Source organism: Molothrus ater, unplaced genomic scaffold (assembly GCF_012460135.2).
Source record: "Molothrus ater isolate BHLD 08-10-18 breed brown headed cowbird unplaced genomic scaffold, BPBGC_Mater_1.1 matUn_MA149, whole genome shotgun sequence".
Taxonomy (NCBI): Eukaryota; Metazoa; Chordata; class Aves; order Passeriformes; family Icteridae; genus Molothrus; species Molothrus ater.
In genome coordinates, this window is record NW_023416696.1 from 9,035 (window position 1) to 28,847 (window position 19,813).

Genomic DNA, 19,813 nt, shown 5'->3' on the forward strand with positions numbered 1-19,813 from the left:
ATCCCAGCAGGCCCCTGCGCCCAGGCCCTGTGCAATAAACCCCAAATCCCAGCAGGGCCCTGCGCCCAGGCCTTCTGCAATAAACCCCAAATCCCAAAAGGCCCCTGCACCCAGGCCCTGTACAATGAACCCCACGTTCCACGCCCTGGCTGCGGGGATCTCTCGTCTCCGTCCCGACCGTGCCACCCCCTCCAATCCCACAGAGCAGCCGGCACCAGGCAGCCCCGGGGAGCCCAAGATGTCTGAATGTGCTCCTGGTGCCTCAGGGCCTGGGTAAACAGGGCTTGTCAGAGAGGCTGGCAGGGCACCAACACCCCTCCTCCTCACAGGGCACCTCTGTTACCCCAATTAGCTCCGAGTGGCTGCCTGGGGACAGGTGCCCACTTCCCCATGCGCCTGGGATGGGCACATCCTGCTCAGGGCCAGTGCTGGCCTGGGCCCAGAGCCGGGGCCATGACCCAGGTGCTCTGGGAGGGCTTGGTGGCTGCAGGTGTGACAGGATGAGGGGCAGGGCAGGGCATATTCCCCTCGGGACAGTGCTGTGGGCATGGAGCTTGGTGGGGTTTGGCATCTGCAGGGAAAGGGAGATCGCGTTGTGTGGATGTGGGAATTGTCACTCCTGAGGCATTCCCCAGGCCTCAGCCTTGTCTGCAGGTGCTCAGCATTGCCCAGTGCTGCCCAGTGTCTGCAGTGACTGAGATGCCAATCAGCCACCTGATCACATGTCCCTTGTTCCCCTTGTTCTCCCACATGTTGGGTTTGGGGCCGGGCTCAGCTCTGGGGCGTCCCCCAGGGAAAGCTCTGGGAGGGGAGGGGCAGCAGGAGATGGGGGATCTGGCACTGGGGGCTGTTGGAGGATGGATTGTGTTGGACTGGGGGCTGTCCCCACGGGGTCCCCAGGTGCCTTTGGCTCCCTGCCTGCCCCCCTTGGCCCCCCAGGTGCCTGGGCCCTTCCAGGGGCAGCTGCCCCGTGCAGGAAGCTGGAGGGATGCTGGGCAAGGGGGCTGGATCCGTGCCACAGGTGGGGTGGGGTGGACTCTGTGCCAGGGCTGGGCTTGTGGCCAGGGCTGGGGGCTGTGCCAAGCCGGGCTTTGGCCTGGGGGCTGGCAGGGAGGGTGCAGGGAGGAGTCCCGGCAGGGATAAAGGTGCTCCTCACCTGCTGCAGCCTCAGGCAGCGCTGCCCAGAGCCAGAGGAAGATGAAGGTGGCTGTGCTCAGCGTGGCCCTGCTCTTCTCCATCCTGCTGTGCCTGCCAGATCAGAGCCAGGTGAGGCTGCAGGGCCCCGGGCTGGGCTCAGGCCTGGGGGGCTCCCCAGAAATCCCATCCCACCCTTGTGGGGCTCCCCAAAACTCCCATCGCATCCCATGCCCTGGACCACATCCTATCCCATTGTCCCATTATCCCATTGATCCCATTATCCCATTATCCCATTATCCCATTATCCCATTATCCCAACCCATTGATCCCATCCCACTGATCCCATGGATCCCATCCCATCCCATCCCATCCCATTGATCCCAATCAATTAATCCCATTCCATTGATCCCATCCCCTCCCATTGATCCCATCCCCTCCCATTGATCCCATTGATCCCACTGATCCCATTGATCCCATTGATCCCATTGATCCCATCCCCTCCCATTGATCCCGTTGATCCCATTGATGCCACTGATCCCATCGATCCCATCCCATTGATCCCATTGATCCCATTCCCTCCCATTGATCCCCTTGATCCCATTGATCCCACTGATCCCACTGATCCCATTGATCCCACTGATCCCACTGATCCCACTGATCCCGTTGATCCCGTTGATCCCATTGATCCCATCCCATTGATCCCATTGATCCCATTCCCTCCCACTGATCCCCTTGATCCCATTGATCCCACTGATCCCATTGATCCCACTGATCCCACTGATCCCATTGATCCCTTTGATCCCACTGATCCCATTGATCCCATTGATCCCATTGATCCCATTGATCCCATCCCACTGATCCCACTGATCCCATTGATCCCACTGATCCCACTGATCCCACTGATCCCATTGATCCCATCCCCATCCCATTGATCCCATTGATCCCATCCCCATCCCACTGATCCGATTGATCCCATTGATCCCATTGATCCCATTGATCCCATCCCCATCCCATTGATCTCCTCCCCTGCCCAACCTTTGCTGTCCCTGCCCAGGCCGACATGGAGGGCAGCGGAGTGATCTGTGCTGGGGTGAGACTGGGGAAACTGGGGATACTGGGAGGGACTGGGAGGGACTGGGAGGCACTGGGGGCACTGGGGGCACTGGGGGCACTGGGGGCACTGGGGGATACTGGGGGGGCACTGGGGGGGCACTGGGGGCAATGGGGGGACTGGGATAGACTGGGGGATACTGGGGGATACTGGGGGGGCACTGGGGGCACTGGGGGATACTGGGGGCCCTGGGGGGGCCCTGGGGGGGCACTGGGGGGGCACTGGGGGCACTGGGATGGACTGGGGGGGCACTGGGATGGACTGGGGGGGCACTGGGGGCACTGGGGGCACTGGGGGGCACTGGGGGCACTGGGATGGACTGGGGGGGCACTGGGGGCACTGGGGGCACTGGGGGGCAATGGCGGGCAATGGGGGGCAATGGGGGCACTGGGGGCACTGGGATGGACTGGGGGGCACTGGGGGCACTGGGGGCACTGGGGGGCAATGGCGGGCAATGGGGGGCAATGGGGGCACTGGGGGGACTGGGATGGACTGGGGGGGCACTGGGGGCAATGGTGACGCCCCAGTGACCCCGGGCACATCTCCTGCTCTCCCCACAGCAAATCGGTGGCATTGGGAACAGCGAGGTGGGAAAATCCCCAAACCCCCAAATCCCCCAAATCCCCAAATCCCAAACCCCCAAACCCCCAAATCCCAAATCCCCAATCCCAAACCCCAAATCCCCAATCCCAATCCCCAAATCCCAAATCCCCAAATCCCAAATCCCAAATCCCAAATCCCAAATCCCAAACCCCAAATCCCCAATCCCAAACCCCAAATCCCCCAAATCCCCCAAATCCCCCAAATCCCAAATCCCCAATCCCAATCCCCAAATCCCCAAATCCCAAATCCCCAAATCCCCCAAATCCCCAAATCCCCAAATCCCCAAATCCCAAATCCCCAAATCCCCCAAATCCCCAAATCCCCAAATCCCAACCCCCCAAATCCCTCAATCCCCAAATCCCCAAATCCCAAATCCCCAAATCCCCCAAATCCCCAAATCCCCAAATCCCAACCCCCCAAATCCCTCAATCCCCAAATCCCCAAATCCCCAAATCCCCAAATCCCCAAATCCCCAAATCCCCAAATCCCCCAAATCCTCCAATCCAAAATCTCAAATTCCCAAATCCCCAAATCCCTATGTCCCCCACTATCCCCCAGTCCCTCCCAGTCCATCCCAGCCCATCCCAGTCCCTCCCAGTCCCTCCCAGTTCCCTCCCAGTCCCTCCCAGTCCCTCCCAGTCCCTCCCAGTCCATCCCAGTTCCCTCCCAGCCCATCCCAGTCCCTCCCAGTCCCTCCCAGTCCCATCCTTTGCTCTGCCCCTGCAGTCCGGGATCGTGGGAGGCATCGGGGGCTGCATCAAGGTGAGACTGGGGATACTGGGGATACTGGGAGGGACTGGGAGGGACTGGGGGAACTGGGTCATACTGGGATATACTGGGATGGACTGGGTTATACTGGGTTATACTGGGTTACACTGGGTTATACTGGGTTACACTGGGCTATACTGGGTCATACTGGGTTACACTGGGTTATACTGGGTTATACTGGGTTATACTGGGATACACTGGGTTACACTGGGTTACACTGGGTTATACTGGGTTATACTGGGTTACACTGGGTTACACTGGGTTACACTGGGTTATACTGGGTTATACTGGGTTATACTGGGTTACACTGGGTTATACTGGGTTATACTGGGTGACACTGGGATACACTGGGTTATACTGGGTCATACTGGGTTATACTGGGTTATACTGGGTTATACTGGGTTATACTGGGATACACTGGGTTATACTGGGTTACACTGGGTTATACTGGGTTATACTGGGTTATACTGGGTTATACTGGGTTACACTGGGTTATACTGGGTTATACTGGGTTATACTGGGTCATACTGGGTTACACTGGGTCATACTGGGTTATTCTGGGTTATACTGGGTTATACTGGGTCATACTGGGTTATACTGGGTCATACTGGGTTACACTGGGTTACACTGGGTCATACTGGGTTATACTGGGTCACACTGGGTTATACTGGGTTACACTGGGTCATACTGGGTTACACTGGGTCATACTGGGTTATTCTGGGTTATACTGGGTTACACTGGGTGATACTGGGTTATACTGGGTTATACTGGGTCATACTGGGTTACACTGGGTTATACTGGGTCACACTGGGTTATACTGGGTTACACTGGGTTATACTGGGTTACACTGGGTCATACTGGGTTATACTGGGTGACCCCACAGTGACCCCGGTTCCTCTCCCCTCTCTCTGCAGAAACCAAAAGGATTTGGAGCCAAGAGAGCTGAGGTGGGCACCAGTATAGACCAGTATGGACCAGTATAGACCAGTATAGCCCAGTATGGACCAGTATAGACCAGTATAGACCACTATAGACCAGTATAGATCATTATGGACCAGTATGGACCAGTATAGACCAGTTTAGACCAGTATAGACCAGTATAGACCAGTATAGACCTGTACGGACCAGTATAGACCAGTATAGACCAGTATAGCCCAGTATGGACCAGTATGGACCAGTATAGACCAGTTTAGACCAGTATAGACCAGTATAGATCATTATGGACCAGTACGGACCAGTATAGACCAGTTTGGACCAGTATAGACCAGTATAGACCAGTATAGACCAGTATAGACCAGTATAGACCAGTACGGACCAGTATAGACCAGTTCGGACCAGCATGCGCTGGGGGGCTCTGGGGGGTTTGGGACACTCTGGGGACAGGGGATGTCCCTGTGGTGTCCCTGGGGTCACACGGGGGTCACACCGGGGTCACACCGGGGTCACTCTGGGGTCACACCGGGGTCACTCCGGGGTCACTCCGGGGTCACTCTGGGGTCACACCGGGGTCACACCGGGGTCACACCAGGGTCACCCTGGGGTCACTCTGGGGTCACCCTGGGGTCACACCGGGGTCACTCTCTCCTGTCCCGTTCAGGCCGCCAGGATTTGATCGTCCCTGCAGAGCCGCCCTGGGAACGGCCCTGGAAGGGTCGATGATCGATAACCGATAACCAATAATCGATATTTGATAATCAGTGATCAGTAATCAATCATTCATAATCAATACTTAATAAAACCTTCAGCAAAGCGTGTCCCCTCGGTGTCCCCTCAGTGTCCCCATGGTGTCCCCCCAGTGTCCCCATGGTGTCCCCACAGTGTCCCCATGGTGTCCCCGCAATGTCCCCATGGTGTCCCCACAGTGTCCCCATGGTGTCCCCAGAGCACAGTGGGTGCAGCTCCCCACAGTGTCCCCACAGTGTCCTCATGGTGTCCCTGTGGTGTCCCCGCAGTGTCCCCACAGTGTCCCTGTGGGTCCCCGCGGTGTCCCCATTGTGTCCCCATAGTGTCCCCACAATGTCCCCATTGTGTCCCCATAGTGACACAGGTACAGCAGGTGTCCCCCTGCAGGAAAACTGTATCCCCACAATGTCCCCATGGTGTCCCCATGGTGTCCCCATAGTGTCCCCATAGTGTCCCCATAGTGACACAGGTATGGCAGGTGTCCCCCTGCAGGGAAACTGTGTCCCCATGGTGTCCCCACAATGTCCCCATGGTGTCCCCATAGTGACACAGGTACAGCAGGTGTCCCCCTGCAGGGAAACTGTGTCCCCATGGTGTCCCCATGGTGTCCCCATGGTGTCCCCATAGTGACACAGGTACGGCAGGTGTCCCCCTGCAGGGAAACTGTATCCCCACAATGTCCCCATGGTGTCCCCATTGTGTCCCCATAGTGTCCCCTTAGTGACACAGGTACGGCAGGTGTCCCCCTGCAGTGTGTCCCAAAGATGTTGTAAAGGTGTCCCCTTGGTCTCCCAAATTTTCCCAATGTGTCCCCATTATGTCCCCATTATGTCCCCATGGTGTCCCCGCGGTGTCCCCATGGTGTCCCCTCTGTCCCCAGAGGTGGGCCCACGGGGGATGCAGCTTTCAGGGGGACAGGCACAAGGGGTGGCGCTGGCCCGGGCGCTGCTCAGGAACCCCCAGGTGCTGGTGCTGGATGAGCCCACGAGGGCACTCGACCCCGTGACCCGGTGCCAGGTGGGTCACAGCCCTGGCCCTGTGTCCCACAGCCCCGTCCCCTGGCTCCCCTGGCTCCCCTGGCTCCCCTGGCTCCCCTGGCTCCCCCTGTCCTCGGGGTCCCCTGGGTCCCCACCCCCTGTGTCCCCTGGGTCCCCAATCCCTGTGTCCCCTTGGCTGCTGTCCCCCATGTCCCCTGGGGTCTCCAGGTGTCCAAACTCCCTGTGTCCCTGCCCCGTGTCCCTTTGGTCCCTGTGGATCCCCCGGGTCCCTTCCTTGTCCCCACGTCCTTTGGGTGCCCAATCCTCGTGTCCCCCATATGCCCCGTGTCCCCTGGGTCCCCGTGTCCCCTGGGTCTCCACTTCCCTTGTCCCCTGGGTCCCCCTGTCCTCTGGGTCCTCACTCCCTTGTCCCCTGGGTCCCCAATCCTCGTGTCCCCCATAGGCCCCGTGTCCCCTGGGTCCCCGTGTCCCCTGGGTCCCCCTGTCCTCTGGGTCCTCACTCCCTTGTCCCCTGGGTGCCCAATCCTCGTGTCCCCCATAGGCCCCATGTCCCCTGGGTCCCCGTGTCCCCTGGGTCCCCCTGTCCTCTGGGTCCTCACTCCCTGTGTCCCCTGGGTCCCCAATCCCTGTGTCCCCCGTATGCCCCGTGTCCCCTCTGTTCCCATCCCTGTGTCCCCTGGGCTCTCCTGTGCCAGGTCCCCTGGGCCACCAAATGCCCCAGGACCCTACCCCTGTGTCCCCTGGGTCCCCACATCCTCATGTCACCTTGTCCCGCGCCAGCCCAGTCCCGATGTCCCTTTGATCCCACGTGTCCCCACCCTCTGGGTCCCTGCTCTCGCCCCGTGTCCCCCATCCCCACCGTGTCCCCCCGTGTCCCCCCGTGTCCCCCTGTCCCCGCCGTGTCCCCGCAGGTGGAGCAGGAGCTGCTGCGTGGCCGCGGGCCAGGGCAGGGCCCGGCGGTGCTGCTGGTGACAGCGAGGGTGGCCCTGGCACAGCTGGCACCGAGGGTGGCACTGCTGGAGGGGGGGCGGCTGCGGGAGCTGGGGAGCCCCGAGGAGCTGAGGAGCCTCCCCTGGGGGACAGCGGGGGACACCGAGGATGGGGACACTGGGGACAGGGACTGTGACACCAGGGATGGGGACAGCAGGGGACACTGAGCATGGGGACACTGGGGACACTGAGGATGGGGACACTGGGGACAGGGACTGTGACACCAGGGACGGGGACAGCGGGGGACACTGAGCATGGGGACACTGGGGACACTGAGGATGGGGACACTGGGGACAGGGACTGTGACACCAGGGACGGGGACAGCGAGGGACACTGAGCATGGGGACACTGGGGACAGGGACTGTGACACCAGGGACGGGGACAGCGGGGGACACCGAGGATGGGGACACTGGGGACACCGAGGATGGGGACACTGGGGACAGGGACTGTGACACCAGGGACGGGGACACGGGGACACTGAGCATGGGGACACGGGGACACTGAGCATGGGGACACTGGGGACAGGGACTGTGACACCAGGGACGGGGACGCTGCGGGAGGAGCGGCCATGGTGACAGCGATGGGGACCCCGCGGGGAGGGGGCGGCCTCGGGCGCAGGGCAGCGACAGCGGCCGGGAGCCATCGATAAACGCACGAACCGATAAAGCAGCAATCGATAAATCCGGCTTTGGAATCGATCCCACGATGGAATCGATCGATCGATAAACGCGTCGGGAGTGGGGGCTGGGGCCGGGACCCCCCCCCCGGCGGGGCCCCTCCGCCCTCCCCCCCCCTCCATGAGCTCATCGTTGTTGATGGAGAAAATTCCAAAATTCCCAAATTCCCAAATTCCTCGGCGGGGGCGGGGGGGGGACACGGAGGGGACGAAAGGGGGAGGGGCGGGGGGGGACATCGGGGAGCAGGGGGGACATCGGGGAGCAGGGGGGACACGGCCGGACACGGGACAGGGGCTGGACATGGGGGGGTCCCTCCCCGCCCCCCCCCCAGGCCCTTTTGGGGCCCCCCAGGAGCCCCCCCAGTTCCCCCCCCGCTGTTGTTGTTGCTGCCGGGGCTGTGAGTCACGGGCACGCCCGAACTGGGAGCACTGGGAGCACTGGGAGGGGCAGGGCCGGGGCACTGGGAGCGCTGGGATGGACTGGGATGGAGTGGGCTGTGTTACTGGAGTCACTGGGAGCACTGGGATGTGTTACTGGAGTCACTGGGAGCACTGGGATGGACTGTGCTGTGTCACTGGTGTCACTGGGAGCACTGGGATGTGTTACTGGAGTCACTGGGAGCACTGGGATGGACTGTGCTGTGTTACTGGAGTCACTGGGAGCACTGGGATGGACTGTGCTGTGTTACTGGTGTCACTGGGAGCACTGGGATGTGTCACTGGGAGCACTGGGATGGAGTGGGCTGTGTTACTGGTGTCACTGGGAGCACTGGGATGTGTTGCTGGTGTTACTGGTGTCACTGGGATGTGTTACTGGGAGTCATGGGCTGGGCTTACTGGGGGTTTTGGGCTTGCTGGTGTCACTGGAACAGGCCATACTGGTGTTACTGGGAGCACTGAGGCAGGTTATACTGGTGTCACTGGGAGCACTGGGATGGACTCTGCTGTGTTACTGGTGTCACTGGTATCACTGGGAGCACTGGGATGGACTCTGCTGTGTTACTGGTGTCACTGGTGTCACTGGGCGCACTGGGATGTGTTACTGGTGTCACTGGGAGCACTGGGATGGACTCTGCTGTGTTACTGGTGTCACTGGTGTCACTGGGCGCACTGGGATGTGTTACTGGTGTCACTGGTTTCTCTCACTGGTCTCACTGGTTGGTCTCACTGGTCTCACTGGTGTCACTGGTTTCTCTCATGGTCTCACTGGTTTGTCTCACTGGTGTCACTGGTGTCACTGGGCGCACTGGGATGTGTTACTGGTGTCACTGGTTTCTCTCACTGGTCTCACTGGTCTCACTGGTTGGTCTCACTGGTGTCACTGGTGTCACTGGTTTCTCTCACTGGTCTCACTGGTTTGTCTCACTGGTCTCACTGGTTTGTCTCACTGGTCTCTCTGGTGTCACTGGTTTCTCTCACTGGTCTCACTGGTTTCTCTCACTGGTCTCACTGGTTGGTCTCACTGGTCTCACTGGTCTCACTGGTTGGTCTCACTGGTCTCACTGGTGTCCCTGGGAGCCGTTCCCGCTCCGTTGTTTGGTTTCCATGGCAACGCCCCAAACACGGGCGGGGGCGGCTCCCCTGGGAGGGGCGGGGAGGGCGTGGCCCAGGCCCCGCCCCCGGCCCCGCCCCCCTCGGGCCACCCCGCCCGAGGCAGAGCGAGAACGGAGCGGGACCGGCCGGAGGTGCTGGGAGAACTGGGGGGACTGGGAGAACTGGGGGGACTGGGGGGACTGGGGGCACTGGGGGGACTGGGGGGACTGGGAGAACTGGGGGGACTGGGAGAACTGGGGGGACTGGGGGACTGGGGGGACTGGGGGGACTGGGGGCACTGGGGGGACTGGGGGAGACTGGGGGGGACTGGGGGGGACTGGGAGAACTGGGGGGACTGGGGGGACTGGGGGGAACTGGGAGGGACTGGGGGAGACTGGAGGGAACTGGGAGGGACTGGGGGCGCTGAGAGAACTGTGGGAAACTGGGGGAAATTGGGGGCACTGTGAGGGACTGGGGGGGACTGGGGGGCACTGGGAGGGTCTGGGGGAACTGGGGGGGACTGGGAGAACTGGGCAAGACTGGGCGGCACAGGAGGGTCTGGGGGAATTGGGGGCACTGGGAGGGACTGGGAGGGACGGGGGGGAACTGGGGGGAACCGGGCGGTCACTGGGGAAAGCGGGAGGGGACTGGGAATGTACTGGGGGGCACTGGGGGGCACTGGGGGGCACTGGGGGGAACTCGGGGAGTCGCACCTGGGGGAATGGGGGGAACTGTGGCGCTGGGGGGACTGGGGGAACTGGGAATCGCTGGGAGTTACTGGGGGGGTCACTGGCGGTGACTGGGAGGTGCTGGCTCTGGGGTGTCTGTGTGTCACCAGCAATGTCCCCACAGGTGTCCCTGTGTCCCCCGCCATGTCCCTGTGTCCCCATGGGTGTCCCCATGGATGTCCCCGCATGCTCACACTTGTGCCTGTGTCCCCCACAGGTGTCCCTGTGTCCCCCCAAACATGTCCCTGTGTCCCCCACAGGTGTCCCTGTGTCCCCATGGGTGTCCCCATGGGTGTCCCCATGGATGTCCCTGCTTGCTGTCCCTGTGTCCCCTAGCTGTCCCCACAGGTGTCCCTGTGTCCCCCCCACATGTCCCTGTGTCCCCCCATGTGCCTGTCCCCCCAGGGATGTCCCCATGGATGTCCCTGCCTGCTCATCCTGGTGCCTGTGTCCCCTAGCTGTCCCCACAGGTGTCCCTGTGTCCCCCCCATGTCCCTGTCCCCCCCCCCCCAGGTGTCCCCACAGCGGTCCCTGTCTGTCCCCCCCCCCATGTCCCTGTCTGTCCCCCCCCACATGTCCCTGTCCCCCCCCAGGTGTCCCCACGGTGGTCCCTGTGTCCCCCCCCATGTCCCTGTGTCTCCCCCTCGCGGTGTCCCCACGATGTCCCCTGGCGGTGTCCCCTCCGGGTGTCCCCATGTCCCTGTGTCCCCTTCCCTGTCCCTGTGTCCCCCCCAGCTGTCCCCACGATGTCCCCTCGCGGTGTCCCCACGATGTCCCCTGGCGGTGTCCCCTCCGGGTGTCCCCATGTCCCCGTGTCCCGCTGCTTTCCCGCAGGACGATGCCGGTGACGCTGGAGCTGCGGCTGCTGCTGCTGGCGCTGGCGCTGCGGGGGGAGGCGGTGTCCCCCCCGGTGTCCCCCCCGGTGTCCCCCCCGGTGTCCCCCCCGGTGTCCCCTGCCCCCGAGCCGTGCGCGGCGGCGCTGGCCGATGTGCTGAGGCGGCTGCGGGAGCTCGAGGGACACGTGCAGGCGCTGAGGGGACACTGCGGGGACAAGGGGGGGCCCCAGGCTGGGACAGGTAACGGGGGACAAGGGGGGGACACAGGGGTGCCCCAGGGTGGGGCAGGGGAGCACAGGGAGGGCGAGGGGACATGGGGGACATGGGGGACATGGCAGAACACGAGGCTGGGACAGGTGACAGGGGACAAGGGGGGACACGGGGGAGCCCCAGGGTGGGACAGGGACACAGGGAGGGCAGGGGGACATTGGGGACATGGGGGGCATTGGGAACATTGGGGACATGGGGGACATTGGGGACATGGGGGGCATTGGGGGCATTGGGGACATTGGGGACATGGGGACAGTGAGGGGACAAGGGGGGACCCCAGGCCGAGACAGGTAACGGGGGACAATAGGGGGACACGGGGGGGACAGGGAGCACAGGGAGGGCGAGGGGACATGGGGGACATTGGGGACATTGGGGACATGGGGGACACTGGGGACATGGCAGAATGTGAGGCTGGGACAGGTGACAGGGGACAAGGGGGGACACGGGGGAGCCCCAGGGTGGGACAGGGACACAGGGAGGGCAGGGGGACATTGGGGACATGGGGGACATTGGGGACATGGGGGGCATTGGGGACATGGGGGACATGGGGGGCATTGGGGACATGGGGGACATTGGGGACATGGGGGGCATTGGGGACATGGGGCTCATAGGGGCAGTGAGGGGACATGGCAGAACGTGAGGCTGGGACAGGTAACAGAGGTTGGTGACATGGAGGGGACACAGCGGGGCAGGGGAGAATGAGGGACAGGGGGGGACACAGCGGGGCATGGGGGGCACTGTGGGGTCATTGGGGGTCACTGGGGGTCACTGTGGGGTCATAGGGGGGATCATTGGGGGGGCACTGGGGGGCACTGGGGGGTAATTGGGGGGACATTGGGGGGGTCACCGGGGGGACATTGGAGGGTCACTGGGGGGTCACTGGGAATCATTTGGGGGTCACTGGGGGGTCACTGGGGGGTCATTGGGGGGTCATTGGGGGGTCACTGGGGGGTCATTGGGGGGTCATTGGGGGGCTCACTGGGGGCTCATTGGGGGGTCACTGGGAATCATTGGGGGGTCACTGGGGGGTCATTGGGGGGTCATTGGGGGATCATTTGGGGATCATTGGGGGGGCACTGGGGGCACTGGGGGGTAATTGGGGGGACATTGGGGGGGTCACCGGGGGGACATTGGAGGGTCACTGGGGGCTCACTGGGAATCATTGGGAGGTCACTGGGGGGTCATTGGGGGGTCATTGGGGGATCATTTGGGGGTCATTGGAGGGGTCACTGGGGGGCTCACTGGGGGCTCATTGGGGGTCCCCCCATTGTCCGTGTCCCCCCAGGCCGCTCGGTGCAGCTCTGTGCCCCCCCCGAGGGCGGTGGCTGCCCTTGCCCCGCCCCCTCCGGCGAGGCCCCGCCCCCGGCCCCGCCCCCCGCCGCGTGCCCCCGCGGCTGCAGCGACCAGGGCCGGTGCGAGCGCGGGCGCTGCCGCTGCTTCCCCGGCTGGAGCGGCCCCGACTGCGCCACCCCCGCCTGCCAGCCCGGCTGGGGCGGCGCCCGCTGCGACGTCGGTGCGTCCCCAAGGTGTCCCCAAGGTGCCCCCGGGTCCCCGCAGGGACCTCCCGCCTGCCCCACCCCTGACTGGGAGGGGAACCGGCTGCGACATCGCTGCCCCCAGTGCCCCCAGTGCCCTCCAGTGTCCTCCAGTGCCCCCCAGTGCCCCCAGTGCCCCCCAGTGCCCCCAGTGCCTCCAGTGCCCTCCAGTGCCCCCCAGTGCCCCCAGTGCCCCCCAGTGCCCCCAGTGCCCCCAGTGCCTCCAATGCCCCCAGTGCCCCCATTGCCCCCCAGTGCCCCACAGTGCCCCCAGTGCCCCCCAGTGCCGCCACCCCAGCGCTGCCAGTGTCCCCCCCTCGTCCCCTTCCATCCTGTGCATTCCCAGCTGTTCCCCAGTGCCCCTCGGGGCTCCCATCCCAGTGCTCCCAGTGCCCCCCTGCTCCTCTCCCCACCCACGGGGGTTCCTGTGCCACCTCCGTGTGTCCCCAAGTGTCCCCATGTGCCACTGCTCAGTGGCTCCCCGTGGCCCAGCCCTGAGTGGCCCCGTCCTGTCGTGGCCCCAGCATGTCGCAGGGTGTTCCCAGCATGTGTCCATGCCCTGGATGCCAGGGTGTCCCCATGGTGTCCCCATGGTGTCCCCTGCACTGTCCCATGGTGTCCCTGCACTGTCCATCCCCTCGATGCCCCATCCCAAGGTGTCCCTGCGGTGTCCCCATGGTGTCCCCTGCATTGTCCCATAGTGTCCCTGCACTGTCCATCCCCTCGATGCCCCATCCCATGGTGTCCCTGTGGTGTCCCCAGGGTGTCCCCATCCCACGGGTGTCCCCATGGTGTCCCTGAACTGTCCATCCCCTGGATGCCCCATCCCAGGGTGTCCCCATGGTGTCCCTGAGCTGTCCCATGGTGTCCCTGCACTGTCCATTCCCTGAATGCCCCATCCCAAGGTGTCCCTGCGGTGTCCCCATGGTGTCCCTGAGCTGTCTCATGGTGTCCCCTGCACTGTCCATTCCCTCAATGCCCCATCCCATGGTGTCCCTGTGGTGTCCCCATGGTGTCCCTGTGGTGTCCCCATGGTGTCCCCATGGTGTCCCTGCACTGTCCATACCCTCAATGCCCCATCCCATGGTGTCCCTGTGGTGTCCCCATGGTGTCCCTGCACTGTCCATCCCCTGGATGCCCCATCCCAGGCTGTCCCTGTGGTGTCCCTGTGGTGTCCCTGCACTGTCCATTCCCTGAATGCCCCATCCCAGGGTATCCCTGTGGTGTCCCCACGGTGTCCCCACGGTGTCCCCATGGTGTCCCTGCGCTGTCCATCCCCTGAATGCCCCATCCCAGGCTGTCCCCATGGTGTCCTCATGGTGTCCCCGTGGTGTCTCCATGGTGTCCCCGTGGTGTCCCCGTGGTGTCCCCATGGTGTCCCTGTGGTGTCCCCGTGGTGTCCCCGTGGTGTCCCCATGGTGTCCCTGCTGTCCCCTCAGAGGTGCCCTGGGTGACGCCACGCTTGGCCTCCCGCACGCCGACGTCCCTGCGCATCACCTGGCCCCAGCCCCTGGTCCCTCCTGATGGCTACCGGGTGACACTCGTGCCCCTGGTGAGCGGGGACACGTGGGGGTGGGACAGGGACAGGAGGGGACACAGCGGGGAACAGGTACATGGAAGGGCCAAGACCCCAGAGCCACCCGTGTGGCCACGATGGGAAGACCCCAACATGTCCCCAAATCATCCCCGTGTGTCCCCAAGGTGTCCTCAATGGTATCCCCTACGTGTCCCCCCCAGCGTGTCCCAAACATGTGCATGCCCCTGGCATGTCCCCAGCGTGACCCCAGTGTGTCCCAGCCTGTGTCCAGTGTGTCCCCAGTATGTCCCAGCCTGTCCCCAGTGTGTCCCCAGTGTGTCCCCAGTATGTCCCAGCCTGTCCCCAGTGTGTCCCCAGTGTGTCCCAGCCTGTCTCCAGCCTGTCCCCAGTGTGTCCCCAGTGTGTCCCAGCCTGTGCCCAGTGTGTCCCCAGTGTGTCCCAGCCTGTCCCCAGTATGTCCCAGCCTGTCCCCAGTGTGTCCCCAGTGTGTCCCAGCCTGTGCCCAGTGTGTCCCCAGTATGTCCCAGCCTGTGTCCAGTGTGTCCCCAGTATGTCCCAGCCTGTCCCCAGTGTGTCCCCAGCGTGTCCCAGCCTGTCCCCAGTGTGTCCCAGCCTGTGTCCAGTGTGTCCCCAGTATGTCCCAGCCTGTGTCCAGTGTGTCCCCAGTGTGTCCCCAGTGCGTCCCAGCCTGTCCCCAGTGTGTCCCCAGCGTGTCCCCAGCCTGTGCCCAGTGTGTCCCAGCCTGTGTCCAGTGTGTCCCCAGTGTGTCCCAGCCTGTGTCCAGTGTGTCCCCAGTGTGTCCCCAGTGTGTCCCCAGCCTGTCCCCAGTGTGTCCCCAGTGCATCCCAGCCTGTCCCCAGTGTGTCCCCAGCCTGTGCCCAGTATGTCCCCAGTGTGTCCCAGCCTGTGTCCCCAGTGTGTCCCCAGTGTGTCCCCAGTATGTCCGAGCCTGTGCCCAGTGTGACCCCAGTGTGTCCCCAGTGTTCAGTGTGACCCCAGCGTGTCCCAGCCTGTGTCCAGTGTGTCCCAGCCTGTGTCCAGTGTGTCCCCAGTGTGTCCCAGCCTGTCCCCAGTGTGTCCCCAGCGTGTCCCCAGTGTTCAGTGTGTCCCAGCCTGTGTCCAGTGTGTCCCCAGTGCGTCCCAGCCTGTGTCCAGTGTGTCCCCAGTGTGTCCCCAGTGTGTCCCAGCCTGTGTCCAGTGTGTCCCCAGCGTGTCCCAGCCTGTGTCCAGTGTGTCCCCAGTGTGTCCAGTGTGTCCCCAGTATGTCCCAGCCTGTGTCCAGTGTGTCCCCAGCGTGTCCCAGCCTGTGTCCAGTGTGTCCCCAGTGTGTCCAGTGTGTCCCCAGTGTATCCCAGCCTGTGCCCAGTGTGTCCCCAGCGTGTCCCAGCCTGTGTCCAGCGTGTCCCCAGTGTTCAGTGTGTCCCCAGTGTATCCCAGCCTGTGTCCAGTGTGTCCCCAGTGTATCCCAGCCTGTGCCCAGTGTGTCCCCAGCGTGTCCCAGCCTGTGTCCAGCGTGTCCCCAGTGTTCAGTGTGTCCCCAGTGTATCCCAGCCTGTGTCCAGTGTGTCCCCAGCGTGTCCCCAGAGTCCAGTGTGACCCCAGTGTGTCCCAGCCTGTGCCCAATGTGTCCCCAGTGGTGTCCCTGTGGTGTCTCCACCACGTTCCTGGTGTGTTCCCATGGTGTCCCCAACAAGTCGCCACCCTGTCCTCGCTGTGTCCCCAACATGTCTCCAATGTGTCCCTCAGGTTCCCAACACGTTCCTAAGATGTCCCCAGTATGTCCCCAGTGTGTCCTTTTGGTGTCCCCGTGGTTTCCCCCAGTCTGTCCCAGTCTGTCCCAGTGTGTCCCCAGTGTCTCCCTGTGGTGTCCCCATGGTGTCCCCAGTGTGTCCCCAGTGTCTCCCTGTGGTGTCCCCAGTGTCTCCCTGTGGTGTCCCCATGGTGTCCCCAGTGTCTCCCTGTGGTGTCCCCATGGTGTCCCCATTGTGTCCCTGTGGTGTCCCCATGGTGTCCCCAGTGTCTCCCTGTGGTGTCCCCATGGTGTCCCCAGTGTCTCCCTGTGATGTCCCCATGGTGTCCCTGTGCTGTCCCCATGGTGTCCCCAATGTGTCCCTGTGCTGTCCCCATGGTTCCCCCCCCCCGTCCCCTCACTCTGTCCCTGTCCCCAGGATGACCCCGTGGCCATGACGACGCACGAGCTGCCCAGCTCTGCTGTCGCCTTCTCGGTGACAGGGCTGTCCCCAGGCCGCCCCTTCGAGCTGCTGGTCCAGGCCCGGAGGGGGCCACACCTGGGGGCACCCGGGGTCCTGCGTCTGCGCACAGGTGGGGACACCTGGGGACACCGTGGGGACACCGTGGGGACAGGGCAGGGGCTGGGGAAACAGGAGCGGGGTCAATGTGGGTATGGCATGGGGGTGAGGGTGGAGAGAGAGTCCTGCACCTGTACACAGGTGGGGACACCTGGGGACACTGTGGGGACACCTGGGGACACCGTGGGGACACCGTGGGGACACCGTGGGGACAGGGCAGGGGCTGGGGAAACAGGAGCACGGTCAGTGTGGGAATGGCATGGGGGTGAGGGTGGAGAGAGGATCCTGCACCTGTGCACAGGTGGGGACACCACAGGGATACCACAGGGACACCTGGGAACACTGTGGGGACAGGGCAGGGGGTGGGAATGGCATGGGGGTGAGGATGGAGAGAGGGTCCTGCACCTGTGCACAGGTGGGGACACCTGGGGACACCACAGGGACACCTGGGGACACCACAGGGACACCTGGGGACAAGGCAACAGGCCCAGAGATGGAGTTAGGGACACAGCAGGGACAGGAATGGGAGTGGGGATGGAAGGAAAGGCGTGGGCACAGTGGGTGGCATGGGGACAGGGACAGGTGGTATAGAGACAGTGGGAACGGGGATGGCACAGGGATGGGGACAGCGATGACATGGGGTCACCATGGGGACAGGGACAGCGAGAGGACAAGGATGGGGTTGGGGCTGGCATGGGCATGGGGGCAGGGATGAGAGGCATGGGGACAGGGACAGCACAGTGCCACATGGGGACAGGGACAGCCCAGGTGTGAGGTCAGGAATGGCACAGGGACAGCACAGTGTCACATGGGGACAGGGACAGCCCAGGTGTGAGGTCAGGAATGGCACAGGGACAGCACAGTGCCACATGGGGACAGGGACAGCCCAGGTGTGAGGTCAGGAATGGCACAGGGACAGCACAGTGCCACATGGGGACAGGGACAGGCCAGGTGTGAGGTCAGGAATGGCACAGGGACAGCACAGTGTCACATGGGGACAGGGACAGCCCAGGTGTGTGGTCAGGAATGGCACAGGGACAGCACAGTGTCACATGGGGACAGGGACAGGCCAGGTGTGAGGTCAGGAATGGCACAGGGACAGCACAGTGCCACTGTGAAGGGGACAGGGACAGGCCAGGTGTGTGGTCAGGAATGGCACAGGGACTGCACAGTGCCACATGGGGACAGGGACAGCCCAGGTATGAGGTCAGGAATGGCACAGGGACTGCACAGTGCCACCGTGAAGGGGACAGGGACAGGCCAGGTGTGAGGTCAGGAACAGCACAGGGACAGCACAGTGCCACATGGGGACAGGGACAGGCCAGGTGTGAGGTCAGGAATGGCACAGGGACTGCACAGTGCCACCGTGAAGGGGACAGGGACAGCCCAGGTGTGAGGTCAGGAACAGCACAGGGACAGCACAGTGTCACCGTGAAGGGGACAGGGACAGCCCAGGTGTGAGGTCAGGAATGGCACAGGGACAGCACAGTGCCACATGGGGACAGGGACAGGCCAGGTGTGAGGTCAGGAACGGCACAGGGACAGCACAGTGTCACATGGGGACAGGGACAGCCCAGGTGTGAGGTCAGGAACGGCACAGGGACAGCACAGTGCCACATGGGGACAGGGACAGGCCAGGTGTGAGGTCAGGAATGGCACAGGGACAGCACAGTGCCACATGGGGACAGGGACAGCCCAGGTGTGAGGTCAGGAATGGCACAGGGACAGCACAGTGTCACATGGGGACAGGGACAGCCCAGGTGTGAGGTCAGGAATGGCACAGGGACAGCACAGTGCCACATGGGGACAGGGACAGGCCAGGTGTGAGGTCAGGAATGGCACAGGGACAGCACAGTGCCACATGGGGACAGGGACAGCCCAGGTGTGAGGTCAGGAATGGCACAGGGACAGCACAGTGCCACATGGGGACAGGGACAGCCCAGGTGTGAGGTCAGGAATGGCACAGGGACAGCACAGTGTCACATGGGGACAGGGACAGGCCAGGTGTGAGGTCAGGAATGGCACAGGGACAGCACAGTGTCACATAGGGACAGGGACAGGCCAGGTGTGTGGTCAGGAATGGCACAGGGGTGGAAATGGCACAGAGATGGTGACAGTAGGGTGACAGTGTGGCATTGAACAGAGATGGGATGGCACAAGGGTGGGGTTGGGGACAGCCAAGGGATGGGGACAAGGATGGGAACAGGGACAGGGGTGGCATGGGCATGGCTACAGGGGGTAACATGGACACGGGGACAGGGGTGGGGATGGCCCAGGGATCGGGACAGGGATGTCCCCAGTCTCTGTGACAGATTGGTGACATGGGTCCCCTTTGTTCCACAGCACTCATCCCGTCTGTGCCCCACCATGAGGGGTCCCCGGGGTCGCCTCAGGGCTCCCTGGGGTCCCCAGCAGTGGCACCTTCAGCCCGAGGACCTCCAGAGTCCCCAGGGTCACTGGGCTCCCCAGGGTCACCGGTGTCACCCATATCACCAGATTTGTCCTTGGGGTCACCTGGGTCTTTGGGGTCACCAGCAGCCCCCAAGGTTCCAGCATCTCCAGCAGCTCGAGGGTCCCTGGGATCCCCGGCACCCGCGAGGTCACCGGTGTCACCAGAATCCCCATGGTCACCAGTGTCACCAGAATCCCCATGGTCACCGGTGTCACCAGAATCCCCATGGTCACCAGTGTCACCAGAATCCCCAGGGTCACCAGTGTCACCAGAATCCCCAGGGTCACCGGCACCACCAGAATTCCCAGGGTCACCGGTGTCACCAGAATCCCCAGGGTCACCAGTGTCACCAGAATCCCCAGGGTCACCGGCACCACCAGAATCCCCAGGGTCACCAGTGCCACCAGAGTTCTCAGTGTCCCCAGAGTCCCCAGAGTCGCCAGGGTCCCCTCCACCCCCGTGGTCCCCAGTGTCCCCGTGGCCCCCCCTGTCCCCAGGCATCCCCTCCCTGCAGGACCTGGTGGCCCGGCTGTCCCCGTACAGTGGCTCCTTGCTCCAGCGTCTCGAGAGCCACCTCCGGGCCACCAACTTCCCTCTGCGTGGCAACCAGACCGTGCCAGGGGTGGCCCGTGCCATCCTGGCCTACA

At 63.3% G+C, this 19,813-nt stretch overlaps 2 protein-coding genes and 1 long non-coding RNA gene across 3 annotated transcripts in view; all 3 read left to right on the forward strand.

Moving 5' to 3' along the window:
* Positions 1–1,209: 1,209 nt before the first annotated feature.
* Positions 1,210–5,288, forward strand: LOC118701210 (uncharacterized). Its single transcript, XR_004982432.2, has 6 exons — positions 1,210–1,266; positions 2,192–2,227; positions 2,809–2,835; positions 3,578–3,613; positions 4,534–4,566; positions 5,217–5,288. It is a non-coding gene; the product is annotated as an uncharacterized LOC118701210 (long non-coding RNA).
* An 897-nt stretch (positions 5,289–6,185) lies between these two features.
* Positions 6,186–7,988, forward strand: LOC118701214 (phosphate import ATP-binding protein PstB 2-like). Its single transcript, XM_036405846.2, has 2 exons — positions 6,186–6,319; positions 7,212–7,988. The coding sequence occupies exons 1-2, from the start codon at positions 6,200–6,202 to the stop codon at positions 7,455–7,457; spliced, it is 366 nt and encodes a 121-aa protein (XP_036261739.2). The 5' UTR covers positions 6,186–6,199; the 3' UTR covers positions 7,458–7,988.
* Positions 7,989–11,065: 3,077 nt separating this feature from the next.
* The window catches only part of LOC118701215 (tenascin-X-like), a 64,984-nt gene continuing 56,236 nt past the window's right edge, over positions 11,066–19,813 (forward strand). Inside the window, 6 exon segments of the mRNA XM_054518400.1 lie at positions 11,066–11,149; positions 11,192–11,303; positions 12,619–12,846; positions 14,308–14,420; positions 16,574–16,727; positions 19,058–19,813. The exon segment at positions 19,058–19,813 is cut by the window's right edge and continues 45 nt beyond it. Coding sequence (XP_054374375.1) covers positions 11,066–11,149; positions 11,192–11,303; positions 12,619–12,846; positions 14,308–14,420; positions 16,574–16,727; positions 19,058–19,813 — 1,447 coding nt within the window.

Bases quoted from the DNA above. Each gene is read 5' to 3' on its own strand.
- LOC118701214 (XM_036405846.2), top strand. From the start codon at position 6,200: ATGCAGCTTTCAGGGGGACAGGCACAAGGGGTGGCGCTGGCCCGGGCG. The intron at 6,320-7,211 runs GTGGGTCACAGC...GTGTCCCCGCAG, and splicing joins ACCCCGTGACCCGGTGCCAG to GTGGAGCAGGAGCTGCTGCG.